At 50.8% G+C, this 19,686-nt stretch overlaps 1 protein-coding gene across 3 annotated transcripts in view; it reads right to left on the bottom strand.

Moving 5' to 3' along the window:
* Myo5c (myosin VC) overlaps positions 1–19,686 on the bottom strand; it is a 70,976-nt gene that overhangs the window by 28,385 nt on the left and 22,905 nt on the right. For all 3 annotated transcript variants that reach the window (XR_009592220.1, XM_021631621.2, XM_021631622.2), the window contains exons 9-19: positions 18,514–18,620; positions 16,321–16,586; positions 12,552–12,633; positions 11,706–11,846; positions 8,667–8,792; positions 7,872–7,955; positions 5,609–5,743; positions 4,972–5,069; positions 3,704–3,790; positions 2,321–2,432; positions 1,533–1,744 (exon numbers count right to left, since the gene is read on the bottom strand). Coding sequence is in view for 2 of the 3 variants with exons in the window: in XM_021631621.2 (XP_021487296.1) it covers positions 1,533–1,744; positions 2,321–2,432; positions 3,704–3,790; positions 4,972–5,069; positions 5,609–5,743; positions 7,872–7,955; positions 8,667–8,792; positions 11,706–11,846; positions 12,552–12,633; positions 16,321–16,586; positions 18,514–18,620 (1,450 nt within the window). In the remaining variant the exon portion in view is untranslated. The remainder of the gene's footprint in view (positions 1–1,532; positions 1,745–2,320; positions 2,433–3,703; positions 3,791–4,971; positions 5,070–5,608; positions 5,744–7,871; positions 7,956–8,666; positions 8,793–11,705; positions 11,847–12,551; positions 12,634–16,320; positions 16,587–18,513; positions 18,621–19,686) is intronic.

Genomic DNA, 19,686 nt, shown 5'->3' on the forward strand with positions numbered 1-19,686 from the left:
CACGTGTGCACGGGAGCACAACACACGTCCTCAGAGACTGTGGTGAGGAGGCGGTGCCTTGGACGCCCACCTGCTCCTCTCTGGAGAGGTGGGTTGGAAACCGCAAGGGTGCAGTTGGCAGACTGCGGTCCGAGGGACAGATCTGCTGTCGCCGAGACCGTCAGGCCTCGGAGCAACATACCTGCGTCTGCTCTCCACACACTGCCGACGGCAGCTGCTGTGGCTGGAGCTGACGTTCGGTGGGTCCCCTAAGAGCTCACCTGATGGACACCCGACCCTGGTTGTTTTGTGATGGAAGGCGTGGCCTGGTGGGGGGGGTAGGTCACTGGAGACGTGGCCTCTGAATAGCTCAGTGAGTCAGAGCCAAGGGGAGTACGTTTTTTCCTTTTTTATTATTTTAAATTTTATTTTGTTTCCTCATGTACGTGTGAGACTGTGGCCCATGCGCACAGGTGTGTGCCTGTGCACACACGGAAGCCAGGGGAGAGCATCAAGTTCCCTCTCGCACTCTCTGCCTTAGTCCGCTGAGATACGGTCTCTTTTGAACCGGAAGCCAGGCTGGTGGCCAGCAAGCCCCAGCTGCTTCCCTGCTCTCTCCCTGGTTGTAGGCATGTGTGGGCAAGCCCAGCTGCTTGTATGTGGTGCTTGGAAACAAACATTCTCCCTGCAAGCATTCTCCCCTACAGAGCCATCTCCAACCCTTACTTATTTGCTTATTTAGGGTCTCGTTCTGAAGTCTTGACTGGCCTGGTACTCATTATACAGCCCAGACTGCCTTCAAACCCACAGCATTTTCCTGACTCAGTCTCCTGAGTGCTGGGATACACCAGCACAGGACATACCACCACAGAGAGGAAGCCCCGTGAACTTGATTCTCTAAGTTGCATTGTGCCATGGCCATAGAGAACATGACCAGAGGCCAAAACAATTCATACTCAAAACTGTGATCTGAACAAACCTCTTTTCTTTCATGAAGTATCAAGCCTCAGGCCCTTTGCCACAAGCAACAGAAAAACGAGACGAGTGTATCTGCTTTCAGGCTATAACGGCAGAAGTTGCATCAGAAGTCATGAACTGTTACGACTTCAGTTATTCCCTGGCTCCGTTCAAAAAATCTGGTAAACATCTGCCTAAATTAGTATGGGAGATAACTGTAGGCTCTTCCCTTCGGAATACATAAGCCCATGGGGGAGGTAGATTTATGAATGGCCAAGAAATATAAGTAAAATGACTATGAAACAATCTCTCTATTAGGTTGTAGAAAAAAGAAGTCATCCTTCATGGGAAGAGCTGCCACACAGGACAGGCCCTTCTCATATCTAGGCTGATCATCACTGGTGGGGACCCCTCACACACACCTGTATCCATGGAGTGACAGAAAGGCCCTTGTCCTCAGCTGGCCCTCCTCCTGGGTCCAGCAACAGCGAAAGCCCTGTCATCTTGCTGCTCTCCACAGGTCCAGCAAACCCTACTTGGTTTTGACCTGGGAAGTAATCTGTATGACCCCGGTGCCACCTCCCTCATGCACTCACCTCACTGTTTGCTGACCCCGGAAGTACCGCTGGATCGTCAGGGTGGCTTGTCTCTCTCGGAGGAACTTCCTCCTCTGCAGCCAGCCCCGCACATGCTTTTGAATCATAATGCAGTCCTGCCTCAGTTTATCCAAGCGGAGTTTCTCTAAATAAGCCACTTGTCCTGCTCTGAAGAAAATTTTGGTTCTACCAAACTGGTACTGGTTGGAATCCTGGAAGAAAAGAAAGATATGACATAGAAATGAAGCCTTTTTTTTTAGGTTTGAGTCAAAAGATTCTCGAGCCATTGGCATTTCTGTGGCACAAGGCAGGAAAACCAGAACTACAGTCTAGAAACTTCTACTTCAAGGTGCGTACTGTTCTCCGTCTTGGTTTTGGGTGTGCGTCCCTGTCCCATTTCCTGGCCCTCACGACTTGATGTCTTGGCATCCCTATCTCATTTCCTTGGCTGTCATAGCCTGCCATCTCTTTTTCCATCCCAACTCATCGCTTCAGCAACAATCTCAATCCCTGCTGACCACATGACCACTTTGCTGGGTTACCGCCTCATCTGACCATGTCCTGGGACCCACCATGGAGGATGGCACTGGACCATGGGAGAATGAAGTAGAGGCTTGGCTGTGAAACCCAGGGTTTGGATCCTTCCTGAGACGCCTGCTGTTAAGAGATCTTGCCACGGGGTGGGGTGGGGTGGGGGGCATGACTGCTGGGTCTCACTAGCACATGTAGGGACATGATTGGGAGGCATGCTGCCGGAAAGAGCCCCCTGAGACTCCAGCAAGACCAACCTGGATAAGCCTGTGCAAAGCCACCTTGCACACCTCCTTCTTATCACTGAGGGACAGTTCCTGCTGGGTCATGAGGATGCCATAGCGACTGTAGAACTCAAGGTACGTCCACCTGCAAAATCAGAGGGAACGGGGCAGGTATTTGCAGGAGGCTCTTCATGCAGTAGACCATGCTAACCCCCGCACCCCAGCTTTCATGGGAAAATGGCGGAGCCTGCTCTGATGATTGTCCCTTCGTCTCCACCAAGGCCATGCAGCCCATGTACCTGCTTGATGAACTGATCTGACCAATCCAACATCCCTCTAAGCCTGCTCAGCTCCTGTCCTGACAAGGCAGCTGGGATCAGTGCCTGGAGGGCTGGTGGCTTCTGAGATAGCACGACACCTATGCCACAGTTTGGACAGTACGTGTTTCCCGAAGGCTCAGATGTGGAAGGCTAGGTCCTCGGTGCAATGTTCAGAGGTGATACTCTCGGAAGAGACTGAATCCTGAGGGTTCTGGCCTAATTAATGGATTATGCATGGATGGAGTCTGGATGTGACACTCTGGGGAGTATGGAAACCAGGAAGGGGATGGGGCTGAGTTGGAGGAAGTGCCTCACTGTGGACACAGCTTTGACCTTGTCCCCTTCTTGTCCCTCTGTCTGCCTCCTGCCCACACTGAGGTGAGCCACTGTGCTCCACATGTGCCCCTTGCCGTGACCCTGTGCCCAGAAACAATGTAGCCAAATGGCCATTGGCTTCAAAGCCTAAGCCAAAATAAGCACGACTCCTTTGTCTCCCTTGTTGGGTATTTTGTCATCTTGAGGAAAGACAGGTATTTCTCTCCTGCCCTTCCTCCAGGATAAAGCACCTTACAAAACGCAAAGCATACAATATATGTATTGCCACCACACCCTCTGTCCTCAGTAAACACTTGAATGAGCACTGACAACTGTTAGGTCCAACATGGACCCCCAGATGGCGGTGCCACTGTGCTAAATGACAGCCTGGCCTCAACTCAGGCTGGACTCTGGGGAAACAGAAGGACAGCTCTTGGGTGACCAAAAACCAGACTCAGTGTTTCTCAGAAATCTTGTGAAGCAGGTTTCTGCTTGTCGAGAAGAGCATTAATTTTCCTGTCCGCCCCTATAGTCAACCACCTCCCGCAGACGGCATCTAGTTCCTGTTTAACCCAAACACGTCTGCAACAGAGAAAAGTCCCTATGCTAGCCCCAAGCTACTTGGTCAACACTCCACCTCACAAGTGTCTTGTTATTCTACACACACACACACACACACACACACACACGCCACACCAGTTTGATTCCCCCTGAATAAACTTTCTCCCAGTGGTGTGGCCCCATTAGGGCCCTCGCTGTGCCCTCACTCCCAACAACCTACCTGGACGGGTAGCTCTGGGTGCTGATGCGAATTGTTTCTAAAACGCCGCAGGCTCGCAGCTGCTGGACGATCCGTTTGGAGTCAAACCTTGAAGTAATTTTAGAGCGTGTTAAGGCCTGTATAGCTACCGAAGGACCCCAGAACACGTGCTGCAGGAAGGCCTGGGCTCCAGGCTCCCGGGCAGCAGGATTCCGCCCCGTTCCATCACCCCAAACACATACAGAGCGCCGGGCACTCTGCAGATCTGCAGAAATATCTAGAAAATGTTCTGCAACAGCCTCTCTGCGGAGCAGTCTGGGATCTGGGGTGTATGTAGGTGGGGTAGGGAGCTCTGACTGAAGGTCACTGTGTCGGGGAAAGTTCCTGGATTGGACCTCCAGTGACAACCAGGTAAAAAGAGACGGGTAGGTACATTCCCGTTCAGCGGAGGAACATCCTTTGCAAAGCACCATACAGGGGCTAACACTGCTGGTAGCCCACAGGCGCTCATGCCTCCTTATACACGCAGAGAGGCTAGGTCCTGGGTGTCTGCCCTTCCCTTGCAGCCAAGTATTTCAAGCTCAGCCCTTTGCTCAGCCCTGGAAATGGGGTGGTTTAACCAGAGAAGTGGTGCTAATGTACACTGCTTGACTCGTTAAAGAACCCAGAAACAGAGGAAGGCTCATGGAAAAAAAAAAAAATCTCAACAAACTTCAAAATCATGACAATTTGAATGAGAAAAAGCCTCCCACAGGCTCAGGTATTTTGCTCTTTGTTTTTGGTTTTCAGTTTGTCTGTTTGTTTTAAGACAGGGTTTCTCTGTGTAGCCCTGTCTGTCCTGAAACTCGCTCTGTGGACCAGGCTGGCCTTAAATGCAGAGACCCATCTGCCTCTGCCTCCCAAGTGCTGGGATCAAGCGCGTGTGCTGCCACCACTGGCAGACGTGACTTGGTCCCCAGTTGTAACCTGTTTGGGACGGCGAGGGGACCTCTAGGCCTTGCTGCAGGAGCACACGGTGTGGGGGTGGGGTGGGGTAGGGGGTGCTTTGCAAGTTTCTAGCCTTGGCCTATTTCCATTTCCAATTCATTCTCTCTGCTTCCTGCATGTGCACGGAGGCATGAGCTCTCGGCTTCTGGCTCTGGCTGCCTGCTGCCGTGCCCCCCCCATCATTAGAGAGTCTCCCTCTGAAGCTGTTAGCCCAAATGAAATCTTTCTTCCTTAGGCTGCCTATGGTGACGGCAGGATGTCGCTTTTGCAGGACTTTTCCTTCCCGTGACAAGAATACTTACTCAAAGGGCAGTTTCTCATCATTTGGCTTGATGCACCGAACATAGTGGGGCGTGGTGGCGTTGAGGGTTTCCATGAGCAAGCACAGAGAGCTGCGGAACTGGGAAGCAGGGCCAGAGGTCAGGGGATGCTCTCATGTGACTTAAAGCTGAACAGTAAGAAGAGGTAACGTGTGTCCAGAGAGATGGCTCAGCAGCTAAGAGCACTTAGGGCTCTTGGAGGGGACCTCAGTTTTGGTCCCAGCAACCATGCTGGGTGGTCACAGATACACGTGATTTTATCTCCAGGGGATCCAACACCCTTTTCTGGCCTCTGTGGGTACCTGTGTCTACCCTACCCCAACACACAAGCCTGTACACATAAAGGAACGTTTTTCAAAGTCCTTCGAAAGAAGAGGAAATGTCTCGCAAGCATCTGTTAGGGCAGGCTTTATAGGTGGTTTATAGGTGGGTCCTACCTGAATTCATACATGTGGGGAGGGGACACGGGGAGGCGCTGAATTGAAGTTAGGAGTATAACAGATGGCTTGGAAAGAGGCCTGTTGTCTGCATCCAGGCTGGGGCTGTGGGTCCCACGGCTGTCGGGCTCCCCCAGAGCCCGGCCCTCCTGGTGACCACCTCCCACCTCACTCCCGTGTACCTTGTTCCCAACTGTGGTCCGGAAGTGCTTGCTGTTCGGCTTGATGACCTGCTTCGCGGATTTGAGCGTGATCATCGCGCCAAAGGGAGAAGACGGGACAGGGCTTTCTTGAAAAAAGGCGGCGCAGAGATGAAACTGGAAGGGAACCGAGAGGGGTTTAATGTCCCCACGTGTTGACACGGCACGGACCAAATACACAATCACAACAGCTATCTAAACGGGAAGGTCCAGGGTGACAGCCCCAGCCACCTCTGTAGCCAGAACCCCATTGTATAGGAGAGCCTCCTGGGTGGTGCTGCCCAGGGCTTCCTTCCTGGGACAGGGGACGAGGACAGCTGTGCAGGTGTCCCCACGCATGGCATGCACTGCTCCCTCTGGAAGAAGAGACCTCTGCCACCCCCTGGCTCAGCTAGACTCCCTTCTTTGGCCCACAGACTCCTCCCTGCAGATCCTGCTCACAAACCAAGGCCGGGTCACTGTCTTCCAGCCACACCCTACTCACAGCGCTGGACAACATCCCTACACCCACGTGTCTGTGCTCATGCATAGTGTCTATGTGTTCATATGTGTGAAAGTGCATGAACATATGCCTCGGCCTCCCTGAGTGCTGGGATTAAAGGCATGCGCTGCCACCACCGCCTGGCTTGTGGCTGGCTTTTTTACATGGGTTCTGGGACTCAGGCTCTCATTATTGTATGACAAGCACATACTGACTGAGCTAGCTCAGAAACACCCCCACCTTTTTTTTTTTTTTTTTTTTTTGAGGCAGGATCTCATTCTGTAGCCCAGGCTGACCTGGACCTTGTTATTAACATATAGCCCAGGCTGGTCCTGCCTCTCCTCTATCATCTTTATTTGCTCCTCTCCTGAGGGAGCCATATTCTGCTGTGCACCAGGTTGCGTCAAGTGTCTGTCTTCTGTCACCATCCACTCTTTGAAAGTGGATAATGGCCTCCAAAGCAGGACCCTGTGCACCCTCCTGTGTTCCTCTGGTCAGTGACTACGTCTGGAGTTCCCGCCTGTTAGCTCAGGAGACAGACCCAGTCCTGCTTCCATAAGACATCTTTGAGACAGGACCCTGGGATAAGCGTGGGGCTGAGCAAATAATCAGGAAATGAAGTTAGCTAATAGTGTCACAAGATGCGACTGCGTCTCAGCGCTGAATGCCCTTCTGCAAGCCACTTCGGTGAGCGTGGTTGTTTACATGTGGCACTTGTTGATGATCATCCGTGCAACTGCCCGGGCTCCTCTAGGAAACTGTCTGGAGACCTGAGCATTTGAACTAGTGGACTGGGTCTTCTACAAAGGGGGAATAAATGTAGACCAAATGATTCTAAAATGAAGCCCCGTCTATGAGATGCCCTCTTCTCAAAGCTTTACACAGAAGAGTGTCAAGAGGGAAAGAATCGCCACAAGTCATTCATTTGGTGACCGTGTTCGCCTCACAGGGCAGTGGATTCTGGAACCTGCTGCCTGAGGCCATGCTTCCTTCTGCCGTCCTCACGCTTTCTTCGATTTTCTTTCTTTGTGTGTGTGTGCACGCGCGTGAGTGCGTGTATGCGTGTGTTGATGTTGGGTGTGCTCTTCAGTCATTCTCCGCCTTGTACTTTTGAGGTGAGATCTCTCACTGAGCCTGGCACTTACCGACGTGGCCACTCTAGCTGGCCAGCAAGCTCTGGAGATCTGCCTGTCCTGGCCTCCCCAGCTTGGGGACTACGCATGCATAGCGCTGTGAGTGGGTGCTGATCAAACTCAAGTGCTGTGTTTGTGAGGCAGCCGCTGTACTCACTGACACCTCTCCAGCGCCTTCGTTTTGGTTTTTTCTGAGTGCTGTGGGTAACCCCTGACACTGCTTGTTCCTGTGTTAAGGGACATGGCTGCCACTAGAACGCTGGCCCCCTGGGAAGATCTGTTCATCAGGCATGTTCCCTGCTGTGTCCCCAGAAGCCAGGATGGGGCCTGACCCACAGCTAGTGCCTCGTCCCCGTGTGTGAATGAAGCAGCCAAATGTGGGCTGTCCTTTCCCAGCCAGCTGTGTTCAGCTGTCTGTCCTCCTCTGTCGTCCGCAGGTCTGACCGCATTGCACGCAATTTACAATGCTTTCAGCCACCGAAACAGACTTTGCCTCCAGTCCTAACACAAATAGAAGGCGGTACGTGGACGTCCTGGAATTTTACTCAACTGTGGAAAAGAGTGAAGTGCAAAACAGCTGTACGCTGTTAGCACAATGAGCAGCAGCCCGTGCCCCGGGGACCCCGCCAACCTTGCTTGCCCTGAGGATTTCAACCAGCGTGTCGTAGACAGTGTCCCTGTTCTTCTCCAGGAACCCTTCGCACTGGTACTCCACCTGTGCAGAGAGAGGCTAGTTACCCCCGAGGCCAGGGCATGCAGCACCAGGGGCAAGCTCATTTCTCCCCTTCCTTCTTTTCTTGTGGTACATGGGATCACACCCAGGGCTTCACATGCAGGCTCTAAGTATGTGTTCCACTGCTGAGCTACACTCCCAGGCCCTCTTCTGTGTGTGTGTGTGTGTGTGTGTGTATTGTTAGGTCTCAGGCAATATATGTATGCAGAAATGAACTCAGTTCTGACTATAGAAGGATTTCTGGTGTTTAGATAGAAGCCAGCATTCCTCAGGAACTTGTGAAACAGGTTCCTATCCCCCCCAAAGGAGTCACTTTCCTTGCTTCCGGAAGAAGGGACACATACCCATGGCAGCTATCAAAGCTTACGCTAGATTCCTCCCTCACTGTTAGCCCTGGCCATGCCCAGTCTGCTTCTCTTACTCTTTGCTCTGGACTTTTCCAGATGCTTCTGGATCTTTTCCTCTGTTTTACCTATAATAAAACACCTTCCCTCAGGGGGTTACAGGTGTGTGTCACCAGGCCTTGTTTGTTTGTGCGTTTGTTTTACAAAGGGACCCGGGGATTGAACTTGGGTCCTCTTGCATAAAGCAAGAACTTTATTACTAATGAGTTTTCTCCTCACTTCTCCTCAGTGGGACTTGAATCCAACCACACCGGAGCAGTCTTGTCCTGGGGAGGCCACATTCACTTGCCTTGTCAGCAAAGTGCTGGATGATGAAGGACGTGTTTGACATTCTGGGCTTTTCGAATAAAGGGTTCTTGTTGACAAAATTGTTATACAGCTTTTGAAGCCAGTTTTCATCATTTCCATGGGGCAACTGGAAGAGAAGACAGAGAAAATCCCAAGTAAGGAAATGAGATGAAAGGTGACTAGAGGGAGCAAGGAGCCAATTTTGGGGTGCTGGGGTCACTCTAACTCAGAGGCCCCTTTTTCCTCTAGGCTAGGGGTTCGCAACCTTCCTGATGCTTTCACCTTTTAACACAGTTCCTCATGTTGTGGTGACCCCCAACCAGAAAATTATTTTTGTTGCTACTTCATAACTGTAATTTTGCTATTGTTATTAATTGTAATGTAAACATTTGTGTTTTCCAGTGGTCTTGGATGACTCTTATGAAAGGGTCATTCAATTCCCCTCAAACGAATCACGACCCACAGGTTGAGAACCACTGCTCTAAACAATTCTAAGCATTCATGTATCTTGTCCTTATTAGTCTTTATAGATAAGCTATTTTTAAAATTATGGACAAATAATCATTATGGTAACATATATGAAATATTTATCACAGTATTTAAATGGCTATGCCAGAGTCCCTTTAGAAGACAAAGATATTCTAAAGGGAAATGGCCATCTCATGACTTACGAATGAAGACTTGCATCAATGCAGAGTGGGCAGTATTTTATTCTTCACCTCACAGAAGCCTCATAGTTCAAGGAAAGAGAAATGGATGGTAGCCTGACTCCATCCCCAGTGGGATGGGAAGGACAGGTGTGTGTCTTCCCTGCCCTCATCTCAGGGAAAACAGATTCCATTTGGTTTTTCTGCCTCCCAGAACCAAGCCTGTACTTCCTCCAACTAAGCTTCTTGAAAAACCTGGCTTTGTTTGGTTGGTTGTGTTTTTAAATGCTGGCATTTAAATGCTACTAGTTAAATTCAACCCAAGCAGAGTGAGTTCAATACTTCATCGTGCCTCAATGACTTCCATGTCACCTTAGGAAATACCTTAGTACTTACAAATACTTGAAGTCTGCCTTGGTCTCTACACTCCTGCCTCCAGAACATTCTAGAACACTGGCTTGATGCCTGCAAGAGCTAATTGCACAGGCAGGCAGTACTGGGAAATACGATCAGGAAGAACCACGGAACCAAGAATTCCAGAAAGCAACTACCAAGACGTCCTCACTATTGTAAAAACCAGGACATGATTTTTCCACGGCACGGCCAAGGGGAAGGTTTTTATTGTAGATATGAGGGAGAGCACAGCCAGAGGCGTCTGGAAGGGTCCAGAGCAGGGAGAGAAGGTAGTGGATGGAGCATGGTCAGCAGGCTGGACCAGGCCATGAAAGGAGAGAGATGGGGGAGTGTGAGAGAGGCCCAAGAGAGGGGGCCAGGAGAGTGCATAGCTGAAATGCACCATGGGAATAAAAAGCTGGGAAAAGGGAAGCCCATGAGCTGGAGAAGTTTAGGGTAGGGGATGGCGTGGAAGGAGCTGAGGGGAGCCACAGGCACTGAGTAAGCCTGGAAGCTTGCATGGGCTTTTGTACCTAACAGGCACCTCAGGTAGCCATTTGTCTTGTTTCTTTTGGACCTGACATACTGTATCATTATTTTTAAGCAAATAAATCTTTGGGGGTGGGGGAGAAATGGCTGCTCAAGTGTCAGAAGCTACTGTTTCAAGCCCATTCATACTCTCCTGGGGATTATTTGTTCTAGGGGCACACTGGCTCCTCCCAAGGGGCAAAACTAACAAGACAACTCCCTGAGGTTCTCTGGAATCAGATGGTGTTGGCTTTTCCCTCCCCCTCCTGGTGGCTCACGAGAACCAGGAAGAAGGGAGCTGTCACACACTTTGTTAGCGGTCAGTACCCAGTGGAGTCATTCACTGTATGCCCAGACATGTCTGCACGCTGGCCTCAGAGATCACCTCCTTGCTGGATGTCACCCTCCAGGTTGTGCCTGATAACCGTTAGGTCTCAGCCTCAGGACGATGGATAACTGAGGTGCCTATTTAAAAGCGGACTCTGGCCACCAGTCTCCCACAGTCCCTACTAACTAGTACTTGTTACAGGGGCATCCTGGCTGGCATATCCTGCCCCATACCCTCAGCTGCTCCAGCTCCTGAGCATCACTGTCCTCCCCTCCGCCCCCAGCTGTTCTTCCCTCTATAATCCATCCCTTTAGGCTACATGGCAGGTCAGTCTCTCTGGTCTTTGAGTCTTTTCCTGCTCCACCCTTTTTCTTTTTCTCTCTTGTCCTCCCCCCACCTCCTCTTCCATGGCCCATTTCAGTAAGGACCCTTCCAGATGCCTCTGGCTGTTCTCTCCCTCAGGTCCACTGGTAAGTTTGAAACCACAGACAAATGGCTGAGGTGCCCTATTTAACACGTCAAAGCAGACCTGGCAGCCAGGTTCCCCAGCATCCTTCAGTCTCTCCTGCTACAGGGCCCTCCTGGCTGGCCCAGGGGCCAGGGCACTCTTCTGTATATGATCTAGCCATTTTGGTAACCTGCTCTCTTCGTACCTTTGTACCTTCTGGCTGTTGTACCTGGTTCCCCTCTCTTCCCTTCTCCCTCCCCTTCTCACATGGCCCAGATGAAGGTCATGTCCATTCTGGATTCTCCCAAGGGTCCCTGCCTCTGACTATGCTCTCCTACATATCTGTAATAAACTTCCTCCTCCACCATAACTAGGAGCACCCATGTTCCTTCTTCTTATTCTTTTTATTTTTTTCCCCATTCATCCTAAATACACCTTCTTCTCCACCATATCTAGGAGTGTCATGTCCTCATTTTTTTTTTAATTTATACTCAAAAGTGGAGCATAAGTGTGCTAAGGGTAGGAGGGTCCCAAGCCCCTAGAATTCCAGGGCTACATTAGTGTCTCAGAGGTAATATCCAACCAAATGGGTAAGACATTGTGACTACATATATAGCTCCAAGAAGGCCATTCTACAGTGTGTGCATCCACAGTTACTCAGATGCTGAAAAAGAAGCCGGTTATTCCGAAAGTTACCAAGCATTCTTCGTCCAGCAGCTCCAAGATGCCCATCTTCGCTTCAATCAGGTCAATAACTGGTTGATTGTCATAGAAGTCTATCAGAGTCCAAGGGATGTCTTCCTTCATGTATTCCTCTTGCTCAAGTTTAAAGACGTGCTGGGGGATCCCAGAGGTAAATCAGAAATGACACAACATCAAAGAGAGCGCAGGAATGACAGGACGCAAGCTCGGAAGGTTCGGAAGGAGGTCTGCTCTGTGGTCAGAAAGAGCCCTGAACACTGGCTCGCCCCTTCCCAGGGACAGAGCCTCCAAGCAGTCAGTCTCCCGTGGGTCTGGCTGACACTTTCTCCACTACCCCCATGTGCCAGGCCTGGGCCAACCATGAGCACAGCTCCTTGAGTCCCTTTTTGCAGTGGCTGTGGGCCACTGCTGCTCTCTGGGGACACGAGCGGCTCCTTAGACCCCCCGGGAGCCCAGCCAGGGCAGGGCAGCCGCAGAGGATGCCGGCTATGCAGCCAGCGTGCAAAACCTATGTTACATTCAGGATGTCAAGGAGGCTTCCCCAGGGCCTGCTTCAGGCTCCTCCTGGAGGATGAAGGAAACAGTGACAAGATGGGGAGGAAAACATCACCAGTTGGCTCAAAAGAGAAGACAAAGATGGGGGCGCAGTTCCAAGACACAACCACACAGTGGCACAGTAACTCAACGTATAGCTCTACCTAGCAAGAAAAGCTTGTCTATCTCTCAATCCGTGCATCCTCGGATCTCTGCGCGAGGAGCCAGAAAAGGTCTGTGCCTCATCCCACGATCATGCACACAGAGGAATGAGCGTCGGCCCCAGCAAGGCAAAGACTCACCTACCAGGTTAAACTGCTGCTGCAGCTTCTCGTTAGCGTAATTGATGCAGAACTGTTCAAAGCTGTTCACGTCAAAGGTCTCAAAACTGAAACACAGTTGAACACAGTTAAAACGGAAGCAAGCACAGGACTGACGCGCTCAGTACAGCTAAGCCGTTTTCATGGTTTACAGGGCTTGCTACCCTTTCGGCAAGTTTAAAGTACTTGGAAGCTGCCGGTTCCCATCACACTGGAGGTCAGTTGACAAACTTCCCTTTTTACCCCTGGTTGTCCCTTGGAAGGATTCTCACTGTATGGGATTCACCTTTCCCAAGCCAGGCGTTCCAGCAGGCCTGTCACGTGTGGCATATCACTTAATCCAAGGATCGCTACTACTGTCCTTGCTCTACAGAATGCCAAATGGCTGGGGGACTATTAGCTCAGTGTCTCTGGGCTTAGCACCGAGGTAGTAACGCCTGAGCTTTCAGTGGGAGAACACTTCTCCCCCCTCCCCCTGCCCATCCGAAGGGCAGACAAGACAATTCTGGCTTCCTAAGGCTGGCTTTCAGAGTTTCTGGAACCGAACTCTGAGGTCACTTAATACCTCAGCTCAGCAGGCAGCAGCACACATCCCTGCCTTGTCTTCAGGCTTTAACGGCTGTTTCCAGAGTTACGTGCGACTTGTAAACTTGGAGAAGCCAGGCAAGAGGCAACAGTGGGGACTGGCTGGTCACTGCACAACAGTGCGCCCCCTAGGGCCCGGGACAAACAGGATTGTCTTAAGGAACCGCCTCACTTGTTGCTAGCTGTGGCCATACATGAAGCGGGCCAGGATTTCACGTTAGCTGATTTTCCAAAGGAGGCAGCGGTATACACCTGACTATGGTGCACACTAAGTCCTTTCCTGGCCAAGTGAGCACCCTGCTGGGAGGAGGCCTGAAGAGAAGTCTCTCTTTGCTCTAACTCTGCCTCAGGGTCGGAGTACAAAAGACCACGATGATACCCAAGAGACCAAAAATGGTGCCCAAAAGGCAGCTTGAGTCCCCATCCTCCACCCTCCTCCCCACGCCCAAGGCTTTGTCCCTCATGGCTCTGGTCTTACAGGGTCATTGCCAACCCCCACCACAGGTTCCCAGACAGCACCAGGGTGACCGGAAGCTGGCTGTATGCACTCTTTGCACCGTTTTCAGAGCACTTGAAGTGGGGGCTGGCTTGACCTCAGGCCAAGGCCAATAAGAGCTTCCCACAGTAGGGCAAACTGTCAAATGATGATTCTTTTTAGGCACTGTGAGCTGAAGCTTACAACCCATGCTCCCGTGACTTAGGGTGCCACAAGTGTCCTGTCTGTGACAATGGTTAGCGCTGGGACCAGGCCTCAAAGTTCAAGATGCCTCGGTGACTTCTTCCATCTGACTGTCCTGAGAACCCTGGAGAAATGGCTCTGAACATGTGTCATTGGAGTGCTGAAAAGCTTAGCCCAGAGGTCTAACCTCAGACCCAGACATTTTCAACCCTGGTCATAATATTAACACATAGACGTGTTTAACACACGGGAGCCCAGGGATCGAAGATCTTCCTTCCCTTTCCTTCTGGGTTGAAAAGCTCCCAGCTGCAGTTTTTCTTGTGTTCAAGGAGGCTCACCTCTCCTGCCAGCCATTGTCATGTCCAGAGTAAGCAGAGCTCAGTTTCCCTCAGAAGCTACAGCACGTGTTAGGACCCTGATTAACCTAGGAGTCAGAGTTCTAGGAAAGGAGTCACCCTAGGCCACAGGATCTGCCACTCAGCAGGGAGTTGGCCTCCTCTTCTGAACTTCATGGGCATCAGCGCTCACACACACATAGACCCACATGCAAATACACACATAAATATAGTTATAAAAATAAAATAAATATTAAAAAATATGAGGAAATATATTCCTAAAAGAGTCTGTTCTTTTTAAAAGGCAAGTTCAAGAAAATACAACAGTCACTTCTTATCTTAATGTGAGATTTTTAAATCAGACTACTAATTTTTTTCCAATTTAACTCAAAAACATTTTTTTTTTACTGGTTGCTCAAATTATTTATTAGGATAAGGTAGGGTAAATAGGAGCTGGAGAGATGGCTCAGTGGTTAAGAGCACTATCTGCTCTTCCTAGAGGTCCTGAGTTCAATTCCCAGCAACCACATGGTGGCTCACAACCGTCTATAATGAGATCTGGTGCCCTCTTCTGGCATGCAGGTGTTCGTGCAGATAGAGAACTCATATACCTAAATAAATAAATACATATTTTTAAAAAGATAGGGCGAATAATTTACTAGCCTTTCTCCGTAGTATATTAGTAGTTTCAAACTGTTGATATGTTTTAATTGCAAGCCATGAGTAGTCACTTAAGATCCAAATTAAACAGTAACTCCCTTTCTTATCTCCTTTTACCTGAAACAGGTAGTGGAACAGCGGGCTCTCTACCTGGGTGTAAAGTTAAAGGATAAAGCGCTGCCCCTCTGCCCTCTGCTCTCTTTCTCTCTCTCTCTCTCTCTCTCTCTGGGCAGCAATAGGGGTGTGAAGGGCCAGGCCCCACCCTTTGTGTGGAGAAGAGTCCCCAGTTGGTGGAAACTTTAAAGCCTTTCATGGGACAATCTTCCCAGTGCTCCACCGAGAAGCCAGGTGTAGTCCTGGGAGAGGGGCAGAAACGGGGACATGAGAAGCCAGTTTTCAACAACTACAAAGCTTCTGCCTTGCCTTCAGCAGGAGCTGGACCCTGGACTCAGAAAGACAGGACAGGGATGAGACCAAACTCCAAAGTGGCCCAGGCATCCTGCTGTTTGAAGAAGGGGTGGAGTGGTTGAAGAGGGGGTGGAGCGATTGAAGAGGGGTGAGGCGATTGAAGAGGGGGTGGAGCGATTGAAGAGGGGTGGGGTGATTGAAGAGGGGGTGGGGCGATTGAAGAGGGGTGGGGTGATTGAAGAGGGGGTGGGGCGATTGAAGAAGGGGTGGAGTGATTGAAGAAGGGGTGGGGCGAACCAGAACCCTTATCACCCAGGAAAGGACAGCAATGTAGGTGTGAGGGGAAGGAGACAGCAGGTCAGACAGACTGCAAGAATGTCAGCCTGCTCTAACTGGCACTTCCCCAGGGGAACAGGAAGGTATACTCTAGGGCTCTGCACCTCAGCGGCCTGCAGGAGAAGGCAGTGGACCCCCACCCCCACCCCATCAAAGGACCAGCTGTGAACAGCTTCGCTCTTCCAAGCCTTGGTTGTTACATCTCTGAAGTGGCTTGAAGTGTAGTGGCTTGAAGTGCAGGAAACCACTTATCACAGGCCTGTTGCACAGTGAGGTTTGTTGGCCATTATTCGCTTTGCACTTATTGTATGTATGTGAGCACGTATGTGTATGTATGTGCTCATACCATGTACACACATGGTATTGCTCTCAGCCTAATATTTTTTTTTTTTTTTGGAGACAGGTTCTTTAGTTGAACCTAGAACCCATCCGTTCAGCTATGCTGGCCGTCTTCTGCCTACCCTGTGCCCTGCTGGGCCTGACTCTTACATAGGTGTTGGGATCCGAATTCATGTTTGTGTATCAAGTGCTTTACCCACTGGAAAATCTGCCTAGTGCTTGTTTGTCATTTATTTAATGCACTCCACAGAAAGGACACCATGACCTAGGACCTGCGCTTAACACTCTACATATGATACAGAAAAAAAAATTATCTTCAAATCCTGCAAAACAAGCGGAAGGAAGCAACCTAAAAATAACAGGGCATTTGACGTTTAGATGAGGAAAGGCAGGCACACGGAAGAGAATCTTACCCATAAATGTCCAAGACACCAATAAAAGTGTGCTGCTTGCCTGAGAAGTGCAGGGCCTGGTTGATTCTCTCTACAATGAAGTCGAACAGGTGAGCATAGATCTTTTTGGCCAGCGCGTCCCTGGCATTGATGGCCTGGGGCCTGGTCATGGGCTTTACCACAGTCTCCGAGGTAGTCACAATCTTCCTGTTGCACAGCCACTGGGCCATTTTGCTAGTCTCCAGGCCCAAGAGCTCACAGAACACCTTCAGGTGATTGTCATCCTCCTTCAAAAAAAACCCACAAACACACACAAGCCCCATCAGGGTTGCCCCACCATCCCAAGTCAATGCTGCCTGACCTGGCCAAGTCTGGGTGAGAGTGGAGGAGTTGTGTGAGATATTCAGGCCTTGCGGTTGGTGATGCTCTCCCCGCTGCAGTGATGTCTACAGACCTGGCTCTTCATGCTGGAGCCAGCTGGCAGGCTCCGCCCACACACACAGCTGTGTGCCCCCACCTCTGGGCCTCCTCCAGTCACACCCGGGTCGGCACAGGATTGAGCACCAACCCCGTCCCACCTAACGTGTCCAGGATTCCAGGAAGGTGTGTAGGTGGCGTTATCAGACAGATCTGGCAGCTGACACCAGGACTGGTGGGGGACTCTCCTGAATACACAAAATGACGTTTCTCTCTTGAGTCTGGACGTGAGGGATGCCCCCAGTGGCCTGTATATGGGGGGGGGGATGGAATTAGCCTTAACGAGCGGGCCTCCATCTCTTGTCACTTCACCAGGGAGTGTGGTTCCATGTGACCAGACTCCACCCTTCCTCCCAAAGGAGGCAGCATCACACAGCGACTGCCCTTTAAATGCTCAGAGTGGAAAAGCTAAACCCAAGCGGAGCCTGCCACCGCCTCCTGTCTCCTCACCCACACCCTCCCGACTGCCATGACACCAGCACAGCACCCCCTTCTGGCCTTGCCTGGCCTCCTCTCTAGGAAACCCGGGGAGTAAAAACATTCAGTTAGAAGGGCTGCTCTGCTCTTCCACACAGGGGCAGCAGGCTGCCACTAAAGAGGAGCGCTTCACCCAAATTCAGTTTGTCTGGCATTCTAAGCTCCCGAGATAAACGAACGGTAGTCTGTACCAGAGCCAAAACCAATAATTAATGACAGGACTCATCTTTTGTAAAGTTTTAACTGGGGCTGGGGAGATGGCTCAGCAGATAAGAGCACTGGCTGCTTTTCCAGAGGACCCAGGTCTGCATACCAGACCCACATGGTGGCTTACAGCTGTCTGTAACTCTAGTCCCAGGGACCCAAGACTCTCTACTGTCCTTCTGGGAGGAGCAGGCACACGACAGCTGTACAGCATCTATGCAGGCAAAGCACTCATGCACATAAAATCAAAATACATTTAAAAATTTAAGAGACTTAGGATTATTCCCTCTCTAGGACACTGCCTCCATGGCAAAGCCGGTGTGACAGAGCATGACCCTGTTTGTTGGCTGGAAACCCTGTTTACTCTACCGGAGTTTGAGAGGAGTAGGGCAGAGGCCAGCTTCTCTGAGAGGAGACACAATCACCTGATGTTCAGCTCTCCCCGTCACCTGAGGATGGGTAAGGTCTGTGAGGTCTGGATACCGGCGGTGGGAGGCTCTGTGAATCCGTGCATTGGAGGAGAGGAAACGCACCCCAGTCACAGCTGGGGAGCTGAGGGGAGTGGGGGATCCCGCTGCCTACCCTCAGCCTGTGGTAGGCTTCTCTACCATATACTCAGATCACAGCTGAGGTCAGGGCTTCTTGTTTGAACTCGTGTTGTTTCACAGAGCTTATGACAACCCCTGCCATGTGATAGGCTCCATTGATGGTTGTTAAATAAAAAACAAAACAAAACACATAGCACACACCCCCAGCACGCACGCACACAAACACACACACACAGAGACACACACACACAGAGAGACACACACACAGACACACACAGACACACACAGACACACACACACACACACACACACACACACACACACACGGTAGGCACGCACACCATGACCAGGGAGCAAGACAACCTTTCTTTCTTCCTCGTTCCTGCTAAACCAGTCTGACTAGCAGGTCCAGCCGTGGCCGGTGTTCATCTATAAAGGCCCATGAGCCATGAGCCATAAGCTGTGGCCCGCTGACCTACACGCCCAGGGACATGAACACGAATCTTACACTGATTGAAGACCTCTCATTGCCCATGGTGGTGACCTGCACATTACCCAGATGCAGGATGGCAGCTAGAATCTTGAAGACATCCATCTGAAAATCTTCCTTGAAACCTGAAAGCAAACATTCCCCTAGTCAGGGCACTGCCATTCTCCTGTGCCCCGTGACACAGCACCTGGATTCTTCCAAGACTCTCCAGTTATAGGGCCAGGGAGCCGGGGTAGGGGTGTGAAGGGGGCTTGTCATGGGGCAGGGGTGAGAAGCTGGTTTAGTGACAAGCTGCTCACAGGTTCTTCCCTAGATAAGAACACTGCAGCCAGTGGAGCACTCCAAGCTGCTGGAGAGTTCAGTGTGTGTCTGGGGTTGAGGGTATACGTAGCTCAGGTGGTAGAGTGCTTGCCTGGCAGGCAGGGGATCTGCATCACATTCCCAGCATCACATAAACCAGACTTAGCAGAACATTGCTGTAATTGTGGCATTCGGGAGGGAGGTGAGGGCAGGGGATTAGAACTTCAAGATCATCCTAAACAGCACGTTTGAGGCCAGAGTGGGTGACACGAAACCCCCACCCCACCCCACACCATCTCAAAGAAAAACAACAAAACCCAGAACAAAATAACAACAGCAAAAACAAAACCAACTCCTATTAAGCAGCTGTTTTAAGTGGGGTTCCCAGGAGACTAGGCTCTGGGGCATGTTATGTACTTAATTTAAAGGTTTTCTTTTCTCTTTGCTCTTGAGCTCCAAGAACCCTTCTTAAGGTGAGGTGATGGAAAGATTCCATTTGTCCCCCTAATCCCCACAGACCAACCACGTGGATCAAGGCAATGGGCTCTTGTGTCCTTGGGTCTCTGGATGGGTCTGAATAATGAGAGCCTTAGAAGGAGATAAAGGAGGACATCAGAGGAAAAAGGGGCAGGAGGAGGATGACAATGATGATGACAACAAAAGACAGTGTGGTAACTATGACAACCCAGATGGTAATGACCAATAGGAAGAGCAGGAGGAGCAAGAGGAGGAGGAGGGGAAAGAGGAGGGGGATAGGGAGAAGGCAGAGCAGGGGGATGCTCTGAGCAAGTCCTCCTGGCTCCTCTGTGCAGCGTGGCCTCACAGGCAGAGGTATCTGTTCCTGGCTTGGCATTGATTTTACCTGTCTCCTTTCAGGCTCACAGAACAACA

The sequence above is a fragment of the Meriones unguiculatus genome, chromosome 6, assembly GCF_030254825.1.
Source record: "Meriones unguiculatus strain TT.TT164.6M chromosome 6, Bangor_MerUng_6.1, whole genome shotgun sequence".
Classification (NCBI taxonomy): Eukaryota; Metazoa; Chordata; class Mammalia; order Rodentia; family Muridae; genus Meriones; species Meriones unguiculatus.